Source organism: Sorghum bicolor, chromosome 8, assembly GCF_000003195.3.
Source record: "Sorghum bicolor cultivar BTx623 chromosome 8, Sorghum_bicolor_NCBIv3, whole genome shotgun sequence".
In the NCBI taxonomy this organism is placed as follows: Eukaryota; Viridiplantae; Streptophyta; class Magnoliopsida; order Poales; family Poaceae; genus Sorghum; species Sorghum bicolor.
In genome coordinates, this window is record NC_012877.2 from 37,929,739 (window position 1) to 37,943,093 (window position 13,355).

The 13,355-nt window shown below is 50.6% G+C and overlaps 1 protein-coding gene across 6 annotated transcripts in view; it reads left to right on the top strand.

Moving 5' to 3' along the window:
• LOC8061248 (helicase and polymerase-containing protein TEBICHI) overlaps positions 1-12,984 on the top strand; it is a 64,827-nt gene extending 51,843 nt beyond the window's left edge. For all 6 annotated transcript variants that reach the window (XM_021445863.1, XM_021445865.1, XM_021445867.1 and 3 more), the window contains 8 exons: positions 387-576; positions 665-775; positions 891-1,243; positions 10,236-10,344; positions 10,421-10,561; positions 10,660-10,756; positions 12,136-12,333; positions 12,595-12,984. In XM_021445863.1, coding sequence (XP_021301538.1) covers positions 387-576; positions 665-775; positions 891-1,243; positions 10,236-10,344; positions 10,421-10,561; positions 10,660-10,756; positions 12,136-12,209 — 1,075 coding nt within the window. In that variant the 3' untranslated portion in view covers positions 12,210-12,333; positions 12,595-12,984. The remainder of the gene's footprint in view (positions 1-386; positions 577-664; positions 776-890; positions 1,244-10,235; positions 10,345-10,420; positions 10,562-10,659; positions 10,757-12,135; positions 12,334-12,594) is intronic.

A 13,355-nucleotide genomic window follows, 5' to 3' on the forward strand; every position in this document is an offset into this window, starting at 1 on the left:
TTATTTGGAAAAGCTTATGCCAAAGAGAAGCATATGTATCACTGTCACCCCTTTGTGTAGCACTGTCACCCCTTTGTTTACCTTATTTTCAGTTTATAGGCTGCTGCTGATGACCCTATTATATGCACTCAGAAGATCTGTAGCAAGGCAACACTACTGCCTTGCCAAGCAGGCCTTCCTTTTGATTGAAAATCTATGCCACTCTTTTGATTTCACTTGGCCCCAAATTTTCCTCGACATAGAATTGCTTTGGCTTTATAGTTTACTATAAAATCCTTATCAACTGGACATAATTCTCTCTTTAGGCTTCTATTAATTATCCCAGCGATGTAGAACTTTAATTGTCCATTTTGCTAAAATATTTTTGAATTCTTTTGTTTCCTCAGGGATCAACACCCAATTATCCCAGTAATTAAGGAACACAGAACATTAGCAAAACTGTTAAATGGCACATTGTGGTCCATTTGCTCACGTGCTCAATTGTGCACGCAATCACAAAGGTACATCATACATGGTAATTGGCTTCAGACATCAACTGCCACTGGCCGTTTGTCCATGGAGGAGCCAAATCTGCAGGTTCTTTAGTCGTAGTAATGTTTTGTGTGTTTTGTTTGGATTTCAGCTATTGAGAAATAACCTACTGATTTACCCTGTTACTATGTAGTGTGTTGAGCACTTGGTGGAATTCGATACAGGGAAAAGCAATAAAGATTACTGCATGTCAGTGGATGATCATCATAAAATCAATGTCCGTGATTTTTTCATACCGACCAAGGTTTTCCTCCGTTGACTTTTATGTATTTATTAAGTTTTCCCTTTAATTAGGATAGTTGACTATATTTTTCCTGTAACAATGCTTTAGATAATGTCATGATCTACTTATTTTGTAGGAGAACTGGTTATTTGTAACTGCTGATTACTCACAGATTGAGTTGCGTTTAATGGCTCACTTTTCTAAAGATCCTACATTGGTTGAACTTCTAAGTAAACCTGATGGTGATGTTTTTACCATGATTGCTTCAAGATGGGCTGATAAAGAAGAGGCTTTGATATCTTCCAAAGAGAGAGAGAACACTAAAAGATTGATATACGGCATCCTTTATGGAATGGGTGCAAATTCCCTTGCAGAACAACTTGAGTGCAGCACTGAAGATGCTGCACAGAAGATTCAAAGCTTTAGGAGATTATTTCCTGGTGTTTCCTCATGGTTACATGAAGTTGTGTTATCTTGTCGCCAAAAAGGGTTAGTCTACTTGGTAGCAATTTCTGTTTATTCTTTCTTTATATATAATATCGCCCCTTTGATTTTGATGCTAACATTGAATGAGCTCTATGAAAAATGTGTTACTCCAGATGTAACTTTTGAGATATTTCATATTTGAACTTTGTAGATATTTCATATTTGAACTTTGTAGATATTTCATATTTAAGCATGTATTATCATGTCTTACAACATTAGTATGTGAGCTGCTTCTCAAAATAATTTAAGGTGAATATGATGCATGATAATTTGGTTGTATTTGGATGTTTAAGTTTAGGCCATTTTATTAATACTACAACCGCTTAAGGTCAGTTGCACATATTAAGTGTAAGGCCCATCTATCTATAGGCCCATATGGCCCATGAGGTTGTATATATATATTGTCATCTCCACTACTAGAGTAGTGGTCTTATGAAATTCCCAAGGTTGGTCATATGATAACAAAGCCATGGATTAGGGTTTGGCTTAGGTTCATCTAATCCACTCATGACCAAATTTTCTTTTTACCTTCGGCTATGCCCATTACCGGCCTTCTTCAGTTAGTTGTGGCCTAACGTGTGAACCCTTACTATTTCACAACTTCCACCTGCTTGTAGTGCGTGGCCCATCGAGGACCGCATTCACCTGCACATTGGATTGCAGATCATGTCCACTCGTCACTGCCCTTGTCTGTGCAGTCCATGCAGGAGGACCCGTCGCGTGTTGTTGCTCATTTGCCCCATCTCTGATTGTCGCCGCTTGTTCGCCCCATATTCCACAGTTACCGTTCAGTTCCTGCCCCTTGCGGATTGGTTTGTTGTTCATCTGCCTGTTCGTGGAATCTGTGCCTTCTAGTGTCTGCCCACTCATCCTTCTTACAAGGTTGCCTTTGTCTGCGCCTCCATTTTTCTGTGCTGTGGATTGGCAGGTGGTTGTCTTCTCTGGCATCAGCTCCCTAGAGAAGACAGAGGGTGTGTTGTGATTGATCAGATTCCTCATTGTGTACCTGTGGAATTGGATTGCAACATGCCCTGACTCTAACAAACTAGAGATGCTGTCCACCAGCAACTTGGTTCACAAGGCACCATATTCAACTTGGCTGCCAAGGAACCTATTAGGTAAATTAAAACAATTACAGCAAAGTAAAGGTAACTAGGCTAACACTAGGCTAACCCTGTCAATTCTCCCCCTTAGCCTTGTGTGCCTTGGGGATGATCTGCCTCAAGCCAATTCTTCCCCTCATCTCCTGGAAGTTTGCCTTGCCCAGAGACTTGGTCAGAATGTCAGCGAGCTGATCAGTAGTAGACACATGCTCAGCCTTGATGGTTCCATCTTCCAGGCAGCTTCTAAGGAAATGATACTTGATCCTGATGTGCTTGCTCTTCTCATGGAAGACTGGATTCTTGGCCAGAGCAAGTGCAGATTTGCTGTCCATCTTCAGTTCCACCACCTTGACACCTCTGCCAAGGAGCTCAGCCAGCAGCCGTGACAGCCACAGTGCTTGAGTAGCAGCAGTGGAAGCAGCAATGTATTCAGTTTCACAGCTTGAGAGAGCCACCACCTTCTGCTTGATGGAATGCCAACTGACCAGGCAGCTGCCGAGGAAGAAGAGTGATCCACTCGTACTCTTGCTCGTATCAACGTCGCCGGCAAGGTCACTGTCGGTGTAGCCGATGAAGCGAGTGCCGCCTGGAGCCTTGGTGTAGTGGAGGCCGAAGTCAAGTGTACCAGCGAGATAGCGCTGGATTCGCTTGACTGCCCCTTGATGCTCAACTGTTGGCCGCTCCATGAACCGACTCACAAAGCCGACGGCGTAGGCCAGATCAGGGCGAGTATGCACCAGGTAGCGCAGGCTACCGATGAGGCGCCGATAGTGAGTGGGGTCGACCTGAGCAGCTGTGCTGTTCTTGCTCAGTCGAAGACGCTCCTCCATCGGAGTGTTGGCAGGATTGCAGCCATCCATGCCCCCCAACTCAAGAATCCTCTTGGCATAGTGAGTTTGCCTCAGAGTGATCCCGGTGGCATCCTGGTGCACCTCGACGCCGAGGTAGAAGCTGAGTGCGCCGAGGTCGCTCATGTCGAAGGTCTTCTTCATCTGAGCCTTGAACGCCTCCACTTCACCTTCTTCGGCGCCGGTGATGATGAGATCGTCGACGTAGACGCCGACAAGCAGGACAGTGCGCCCACTGCCCCGCCTGTACATCGCTGCTTCGTGGGCGCTCTGCTGGAAGCCCATGGCCTTCAAGGTGCCGTCCAGCTTTGCGTTCCACGCTCGCGGGGCTTGCCGCAGGCGCAGGCCGTAGAGAGCCTTGTGCAGCCTGTAGACCTTCCCTTCTTCTCCGGCGACGGTGTAGCCTGGCGGCTGCTGCACACACCTCCTCCTTGAGGTCGCCATTGAGGAAGGCGGACTTGACGTCCATGTGATGGACACGCCACCCTTCTTGAGCCGCCAGCGCGAGGACCCGAACAGACTCCATGCGTGCCACTGGAGCAAACGCATCGTCGAAGTCGATCCCTTCTTGCTGGACGAAGCCGCACGCCACGAGCCTGGCCTTGTGCTTGACCACCGCGACCAGCTCGTTCTTCTTGAGCTTGAACACCCACTTCAAATAAATGGGGCGATGACCGGCAGGGAGATTGACCAGCTCCCAGGTGGAGTTCTGTTCCACCGACGCAAGTTCCCGCTCCATTGCCGCTCGCCAGGCAGGGTCTTCCTTGGCCTCGGCGTAGCTACCCGGTTCTCCGGCGTGCGTCAGGTGGAGCTCGGCGAAGAGGCGCGGGGGAGGCTCTGGTGTAGGCGCGTCGCCCAAGATGTTGCCCACCGTGCGGTATCGCAGTGGCTCATCATCGTCGTGGAAGGTGTCGAGGCGGTCTTCATCTTCTTCAAGCGGAGTGGCGAACTCCACGCGGCCACCGTCCTCAGCTGGACCTGATGAAGCCGCTGGTGTCGAAGACGAAGCAGGGGCCGACGATGGTGGCGCAGGGGAAGCAGGGCGTGGTGGCGCCGTTTGTGATGGCGGCAGTGTCCGAGCAGAGGTCCCAATTGGAGTTGGCTCTCTCTGCTCGAACTCCCCCGGAGCTTGACTTGCCGACGAGGAATCTTCAGGAGCCCCTCCTTGATCTCCCGGCGTCCAGAGCTCGACGGTGAACTCGCTCCCTGCCGCTGCTGAGCATCCTGCGCCCGGAGTGGACCAATCCCAGCCGCGACCTTCATCAAAGACCACGTCACGGCTTACCTTGACCCGCTGCGTGGCCGGATCAAGGATCCGGTAAGCCTTTGCCCCTTCCGCGTAGCCGATGAAGACGCCCGGCTTCCCGCGGTCGTCGAGCTTGCGCAACTGGCCCAAGTCCTTGATGTAGGCGACGCAGCCGAAGACCTTGAGATGGCTCACCGACGGCGCGCGCCCGTGCCAGGCCTCGTACGGGGTCTTGCCCAGCAAGCTTTTGGTCGGCGATCGGTTGAGCAGATACACCGCCGTCACGACCGCTTCTCCCCAGTACTTGGCCGGCAACCTCCTCTGCTTCAGCAGCGCACGGGCGGTGGCGACCACAGTCTGATTGCGGCGCTCAACCACTCCGTTTTGCTGCGGCGAGTGAGGTGCGCTGAAGTGGCGTCGAACACCTTCGCCGGCGCAGTAGTCCGCGAACTCGGCGACAGTGAACTCCCCGCCGTTGTCGGTGCGCAGAACCTTCAGCGCGTGTCCGCTCTCCTTCTCTGCTTCCGCCTTGATCATCTTCACAGCATCTGCTGCAGCATCCTTGGTGGAGAGGAGGGCGACCCACATGAAGCGCGAGGCATCATCAACCATCAGGAGGAAGTACCGGCGCCCGCCAGGAGTTGCTGGCGTCACCGGGCCGCACAGGTCGGCGTGGACGAGCTCCAGCGGGTCCTCGGCGCGGTACTGGGCCTTCTGTGGAAACGGCCGCCGGCGCTGCTTGGTGACGAGGCACATGTCGCAGACCTGCTTTGCATGCTTGATGAGAGGGAGTCCACGTGCCATGGAGTGCTGGCCGAGCTGGTGCAGTGCCTCGAAGTTGAGGTGGCCGAACCGCTCGTGCCAAAGCCAGTCGGTGTCGTCCTTCCTTGCGGCGAGGCAGACCGGCTGCGCGGCGTCGAGGTGGAGGACGTAGAGGCGGCTGGGTCCGCGGTTCACCTTGACCAGAAGACGCCTGCGTGGATCCCAGATGCGCAGCACGCCATGGTTGATCTCCACCTTGGACCCTCCTTCATCCAGCTGGCCCAGGCTCATGATGGAGTTGCGCAGTGCCGGGATGAAGTAGACGCCCTGCAGCACGCGATGCTCTCCGTTCTTCGCCTGGAACACGATGGAGCCGACGCCTTGAATCTCCACCCTTGACGCGTCGCCAAACCGCACCGTACCGCGCACCGATGTGTCGAGGTCGGAGAACAGCTCGCGACGTCCGGCCATGTGGTGGGTGGCGCCGCTGTCGAGGTACCAGCCGTTGAGCATATCTTCGCCGCCGCTGTTGAGGAACGCGCGTGCTCTGGGCTCGCTGATGTCGACGTCGGCCTTGGAGCAGAAACCGCGGTCCGCGTCCAACTCGAGGAAGCCGTGGGCGAGGAAGAGGGCCGCCTCGCCATCATCGGCCTGCGCGACGTGAGCTGCTCCGCCACGCTCGTGCTGAGGCTCGGGGCAGTCCTTTGCCCAGTAACTGGGGCGACGGCAGTTGAGGCAGAGGTCGTCACGGTTGGCCTTATGGTCGCCGCCGGCGCCTCCCTGCCTTCGCTCCTTGCCCGCCACCGTCACGTTCTCCTCCCTTGGCGGTCTTGCCCTTCTGCTTCCTTCCGCCACGCGGCCGTCGACGTGCTTCGCCGCTGGAGGAAGCAGAGCCGCCCGCGCCACCCGCGTCCTTCTTCTTCTTCTGGCGCGCCAGCCACAGCTCCTCTGTGAGCATAAGCTTGCCGCCGACGGACACGGGCTCGTGCGCAGGGTCGTCGTCGAGGTCGTCCACCGTCTTCAACCTCCCAATGACTTCCTCGATGGTGAGGTCCTGGAAGTCGAGCAGGGTCTCGATGGCGATCTTGAGCTGCGCGTACTTCCTGGGCGTAGCACGAAGAAGCTTCTCCACCGCTCGCTCCTCGTCCATGTTCCTCTCGCCGTGGAGGATCATCTGCTGCTACAGCGTGGCGAGGCGGAGGGCGAAGTCCTCGATGTGCTCCCCTAGATGGAAGGAGAGGTTCTCCCATTCCTTGCGTAGTCGTTGTAGCGTGGCGCGGCAGACGCGGTCGACGCCGATGCGCCCCGCGACGATGGAGTCCTAGGCGTCCTTGGCGGTGAGCTTGTCCGCGAGCGACACCTGCATCTCCTGCGGAACTCCCGCGATGATGGCCTCCAGCGCGCGCCGATCGTCGTGGTACGGGAGATCGCCATACTCGACGGCGTCCCAGAGCTGGCGGGCCTGCATCTTGAGTCGCATGAGCGTGCTCCACTCATGGTAGTTCGACTTCGTCAGCATCGGCCATGGAGTACCCGCGCCGCCATCCTTGTACACCGTCTGGACCACCGGAGATCCGCGACGGCCTCCTCGTCCTCGACGGCGAGCGGGCGACGGGGATTGAGCCCGGCGATGCCTCTCAGGGCTCCGCGACGGGCTCCCGCGGCGCGGATCAGGGCTCCTCCGCCCGTACGCGCGCGGCTCCACCTCCGCGCGGAGAGCCACGGCCGTGGCGGCCGCCTCCTGAGCTGCTGCTGCTGCCTCCCGCGCCGCCTGTGCTGCCTGCGCGGCTGCGGCCTCTGCCGCTGCCAAGCGCCTGGCGCGATCGCCCCCTGGGTTCACCACGGCGCCAACCTCTGGGTAGGCGCCCGCGGCGGCGGCGGCTGCAGCTTGTGCTGCTCTGGCTCTCTGGCTTGAGGTAGACATGGCTCCTAGGATCTCTCAATCGCTTTGATACCAATTGTTGGCATGAACTGGATTGCAAGCACAAGATTGAACTGCCAGAGGGCAGCTTGGTCAAGAGAGGCCGCTTGGATTGTATTGAAATTGCAAAACCAGAACCACACGAATACAAGGGTGAGGGGGCTGCTGCATATATAGCCTAGAGGGCAGACAGCACTCCAACATGTCCCTGACAGACTCTAACAAACTAGAGATGCTGTCCACCAGCAACTTGGTTCACAAGGCACCATATTCAACTTGGCTGCCAAGGAACCTATTAGGTAAATTAAAACAATTACAGCAAAGTAAAGGTAACTAGGCTAACACTAGGCTAACCCTGTCACTGCACTATATACATATAGTTTTTTCATGGGTATACAAGCTGAATATGATTCAACTCCTACATAATAGCTTCATAATTCATGTACTCTCACTATGGCACTAGCATTGTCTAATTTACTTTAACAAGAAACACGTTTCGAGGTCTCTCCTGTGTCTCATAGTTTCGACTTCATCGACCGCCTACGCCAAGCCCAGCTCGACGACCCGGCTCTCGTCGCCCTCCCGGCTGAGATCACGGCAGGGTCCCACCAGGCACCTTGGGCGTCTCGTCGACGGCATGGTTCACTTCGCCGGGAGGCTGTACATCCCGCCCGCCTCCCTGCTGCTCCAGGAAATCATGGGGGCGGTCCATGAGGACGGCCACGAGGGCGTCCAGCGCACCTTGCATCGGCTCCGGCGCGACTTCCACTTCCCCAACATGAAGCAACGGGTGCAAGACATGGTGCGCCAGTGCACGGTGTGTCAGCAGTACAAATCCGAGCACCTTCAGCCGGCGGGCCTGCTCCTTCCTCTACCGGTGCCTCAGGGTGTCTGGACGGACATCGCAATGGACTTTGTGGAGGCCCTCCCTCGCGTACGCGGCAAGTCGGTGATCCTTACCGTGGTGGATCGATTCAGCAAGTACTGCCATTTCCTTCCCCTGGCTCATCCGTACTTGGCAGAATCCGTCGCCTAAGCCTTCTTCGCCGACATCGTCCACCTACATGGTGTCCCTCAGTTCATCGTCTCTGATCGGGACACGGTGTTTACATCCTCCTTTTGGCATGAGCTCATGAGATTGATGGGCACCAAGCTACACATGACGACGGCGTTCTACCCTCACTCCGACGGGCAGTCCGAGTCGGCCAACCGCGTCATCGTTATGTACCTGTGGTGTTTGACGGGGGATCGGCCACGCCAATGGGTCCGGTGGCTGCCTTGGGCGGAGTACCTCTTCAACACGGCGTTCCAGTTCTCCCTGCGCAATACTCCCTTCCGCATGATGTACGGGCGCGACCCGCCCTCGCTCAGATCCTACGAGCTAGGCGACACCAGGGTGCAAGCAGTCGCGAAGGTTATGGTACTAGTTCTACTGTTCCACTTCTATAGGTTTAGTGTCTGTCGCTATTTTGATTGTTAGTGCGCTACCTCTCCATCAGGTCATGTAATGATAGTTATCAAGGTTTCTTAGGCTCCACTATGAAGATTGGGCAATACAAGCTGTAGTCGTGTGTTCCACACATGTATGCACGTCAGGCTCCCTCTCCATGACTACGAGCTTGTCTTAGGATGCCATTAGCTCAAGACCCTGCAATTGCTTCTTGTTGAGTTCGGCGACATCTTTGACAACCCATCGGGCTTGGATCACCGGATCAATCTCCTTACAGGCATGAGTCCGATTGTGGTCCACCTGTGATGCTACATGCAGCTGTTGAAGGACGAACATGAGCAGCAGTGCTCTAACATGCTCCACCAGGGCATCATTCACCTGAGCATGTCGTCGTTCTCGTCACCTGCGCTTTTCGTGCTCAAGAATGATGACTCTTGTGGTTTTGCATCGACCACCACGCCCTCAACGCTGAAACGTTACCCGACATGTACGAGGTCACTGTCATGGACGAATAGCTGGATGAGCTCCGCGAGGTGGATCTTCATTAAGCTCGACTTCTGCAGCAGCTACCACCAAGTCCTGATGCACCTGATAACATCCATAAGACGGCCTTCAGGACGCACCATGACCACTTCGAGTTCGTGGTCATGTCATTTGGCTTGAGGAATGGGTTGACAACATTCCAGTCCCCCATGAGTGAGTTTCTTTGCCTTTTCCTATGCCACCCTGTGCTAGTGTTCTTGGACAATATTTTGAAGTACAACATGTCCCTCTCGAAACATCTGGGGCACATCCGTGTGTTATTCAGCACCCTGTGCGAGCAACATAGTTCTTACGGCGTAAAGGCGAGGCACGGCGATGGGGGGTGCCTGGACGCCTAGGCGCCCGCCTTGCTCGCCTAGGCGCCTGCCTAGGCGCCCATTCTGCAAGGCGATGGGGGGGCGCCTGGACGCCTAGGCGACGCCTTGAGAACTATGGCGAGCAAAACTTGTTCCTGAAGCACACAAAATGTTCATTTGCTGAGCGTTGGGTGGAGTACCTTGGCCACTTCATCTCCAAGGATGGCGATCCAGCCAAAATTGTTGCCATGCAGTCCTAGCTAACACCATGGACCCACCGTGCTCAGCATGGCTTGCTTGGCCTCACAGGCTTCTACCGCTGCTTCATCAACAGCTATGGCGTCATCAACGCGCCACAAACAGCCCTCAAGCGTGTTGCCTTCCAGTGGACTGTTGTGGTGGCTACAGCCTTCGAGGCTTCGAGGTGGCTCTCACCTCTTGACTGGTGCTGCAGTTGTTGGGCATCACGGCTCCGTTCATCATCGACTGCGATGCCTCGGGCGCTGGTTTTGGCGTGGTCTTGTCCAGTCGGCTTGTTCAGTCTGTCCATGGTGCCCCAGCCTTCCAAACTTGCCACCTACGAGCGCGAGCTCATTGGCCTGGTGAAGACTGTGCAGCACTAGAGGTGTATGTCTGGGCACGGCCAGTGGAGACAGAAGAATGGGTCCCTAATTCTCTCTCCAACTAGCACACTACAACAGTGCCTTTGAACCTTTTAGTCCTGAACAAATTGTGTAGGCGTTTTGATACTAAACAGGGGACCACAATATAGATGATACAGCTAGGCATACATCAAAGAAGTTTCTAATTCATTATCACTTCTCAGATATGTGGAGACTTTATTGGGCCGCCGACGTTTTCTTACAAAAATAACGGCTGGCAATAGCAAAGAGAAAGCTAAAGCACAGAGACAAGCTGTAAATTCTATTTGCCAGGTAATATAGCAGTGTCTCACATAGTTTTATATGATCGATTTTGTTGATTATATGATTAATGTGCATATGTTACCAGGGTTCTGCTGCTGATATTATCAAGGTGGCTATGATTAGACTTCATTCAGTAATTACCAACAGAACTAGGGCAACTGATTCCACAGATGAAGTTACAAGAAAATTTTCAGAATTTGGTGGCCAGTGTCACCTTATTTTGCAGGTTTTTTAAGACTCTTGCATGATACTTATTTTCGTTTTGAGTTTTTCTCTGTTTGGCTCCAAATATGGTTGAATGTAACTACTTTTTTTTCTTTGTAGGTGCATGACGAGTTGGTATTGGAAGTTGTTCCATGCATGGTAGCACAGGCTGGAAGGCTGTTACAGATATGTATGGAAGAAGCAGCTTCACTATTGGGTATCACTTTTAATCTAAACTTGGGTGGTTGTCTTATGTTCGGTCCGTGAGAAACATCTTGAAATGCTCTTTAAAATTACTTGGTAATCTAATAGTTATGCCAAGTGAACAAAATGAATTGGAAGTTCTATTTCTGCCTTTCTTCAACAGCTAGCCTCCTAAAACTCGAAACCTGGGCTGGAGGGGGTGGGGGAACCATGCAAGGACTGCGATGAAGGGGGCACTGATAGCGAGCATAGAACTTAGAAGCCTGGGAACAGGAACATGGCCACGTTTCACGTTCCCATGTTCCAACGGGAACATTTACATTCCCATGTTATAAAATAACATTCCAAAGTTTCCATTCCGTGTTCCTGTTCTCTCACGGGAACATGGCTGCCAAGGCCAGCAGAAGGCACCCGCATATTTCTGAGTTGAGGTGGCAGATGCACCAATTGCTTTAGTGTTGAAGGGCCCTTTTTTTCCCCTCACCCCCAAAAGAGAGAGAGAGAGAGAGAGAGCGAGCGAGAGAGAGAGAGAGAGAGAGAGAGAGTTAGGGAGTTGTTTTAAGGCAAAATTTGCATGCCAAGTGATGGCTCTTAACTGGTGGACACCTATTTTTGAGCGATTTTTGTAAGACACTCTAGTTCTTGACAAATTGGTTGGTGGACACCGTACCTAACAAAATATTTTTATTAAATAGATATAAAATCATATAAGTGCCCTCAAAATTATACCATAAAAATCATTTAGACTCTACATAATGAGAACCACACAGTAAAATATTGTTTTGCCCTGAAAATGATTATTTTGTCTCTTTCATAAATAAACAAAGTCAACCATGGTTAATTTATTAATGTATTTGTAGGACACTAAAAATTTTGGAAAAATTATAGAATATGTACATCACCAAATCATGACTATGCTAAAAATATCAGTTCAAAATAATAAAGTTCATAATGGTATGTTTACCATAACTGAGTTATAGATATATCTCTTGTCAAGCTTAATTGATATATGAAACTTTATTATTTTGAGCTGATACTTTTAGCATCGTCATGATTTGGTGATGTACGTAATCTTATGATTTTTAGTGTCCTACAAATACATGAACAAATTAACCATTGTTAACTTTGTTTATTTATGAAGAGAGGCAAAATATTCATTTCAGTGAAAATTAATATTTTACTGTGTGGTTCTCATCATGTAGAGCCTAGAAGATTTTATGGTATATATGATTTTATATCTATTTGTCAAGAACAGAAATCGCTCGAAAATATGTGTCCGCCAGTAAAGAGCCATCAATTGGCATGTCCAACAACATATTTTGTCTTGTTTTAAGGAGCCCTTGGAGATGCTCTAACCAAGCTAAAACTGAATTGTTGTTTGCTTTATTTCAGTACCTTTGCGCACAAAAATAAAGGTGGGAAAAACTTGGGGTTCACTAGAACCCTTCTATCCTGAGCCTTGTTGATGCAAATGGTGAATGTCACTTGGAGTAAGCTACATGGATGCCAATTTTTCATGACATGCAAGGGCCTAGATGATTTTTCTGTAAGAAGGCTGAACAAGTTCCAATATGCCCCACTGGGACCATGGTAAACCCTACTCTTGTTTGATTCACCCCCTGCAGAGTTAATCTCTTGAAGCCTTTTAACACTATCGTTTCTTGTTCTGCATTGTCCATGTATTTACCTATTGATATAAAGCATGCCGTGAACCATATATCTGCACGCAAATGCTATTCTTGGTTTTGGAAATTAGTTTACCTTTTCATCTTCACGATGTTCATCTTCACTGCTTCCTATGTATACACTGTCTTCTGTCATCGCTGATTATATGTGAAATCAATGCAACAGTGTCCAGCTCCATTACTGAGAATTTGCTATGGACTTGTGGTTATGATGGATGGTCCATGTGGTATGCCAGAAGCAATTATATATATCTAGGCCTTTTGTATATCATATCACCAATAGATGCTGTCAAAGGGCGTGCTGGCATCTCTTGGAGGTGCATTTGGTTTGATGGATATCCTCATGGAAAAGGGATGTTTGGTTCGCTTACGAGTTGGATATAGATATAGGTGTTGGTATCCCTGCCACCAAAAAATTGCCTAGCGAGTTCATCCATGTTTTGTAATCTGTCATTAGCAAAAAAATTATGGATTATTGGTTTGTGATATTGTTACTTGTAATTATGATAGCAATATTATATTTGATAAGTGTGAATATGCATGTTTTGTATGCCAATTAGGGTAATGGCGGTGCTAATTAACATATTTAACTTGTAATTAGTAATTATCATAACAAAATGAGTGTTAGTGCATATTTATTAGTTTATAACTGGTTATTGTTTAAATAATATAGATACAACCAGTTAAGTATTCTTATTCTTATTCATCTAACAAACGAAAAAATGGTTTACCCTATCCATCTAACCAAACAAGCAACATGGATAACCATATCTAGAAATTCAATCAAGTGCATGCCACACGTTCATGGACATCTTGAGTGCTTGCTCATCCCACCATGGCATTGGCCATCTTCTGTGACAGCCTTGTACGAGCATTGCCGCGTGCTAGAACACTTTTGAGGCCATGCCCATAGTGCCACACCAAGCA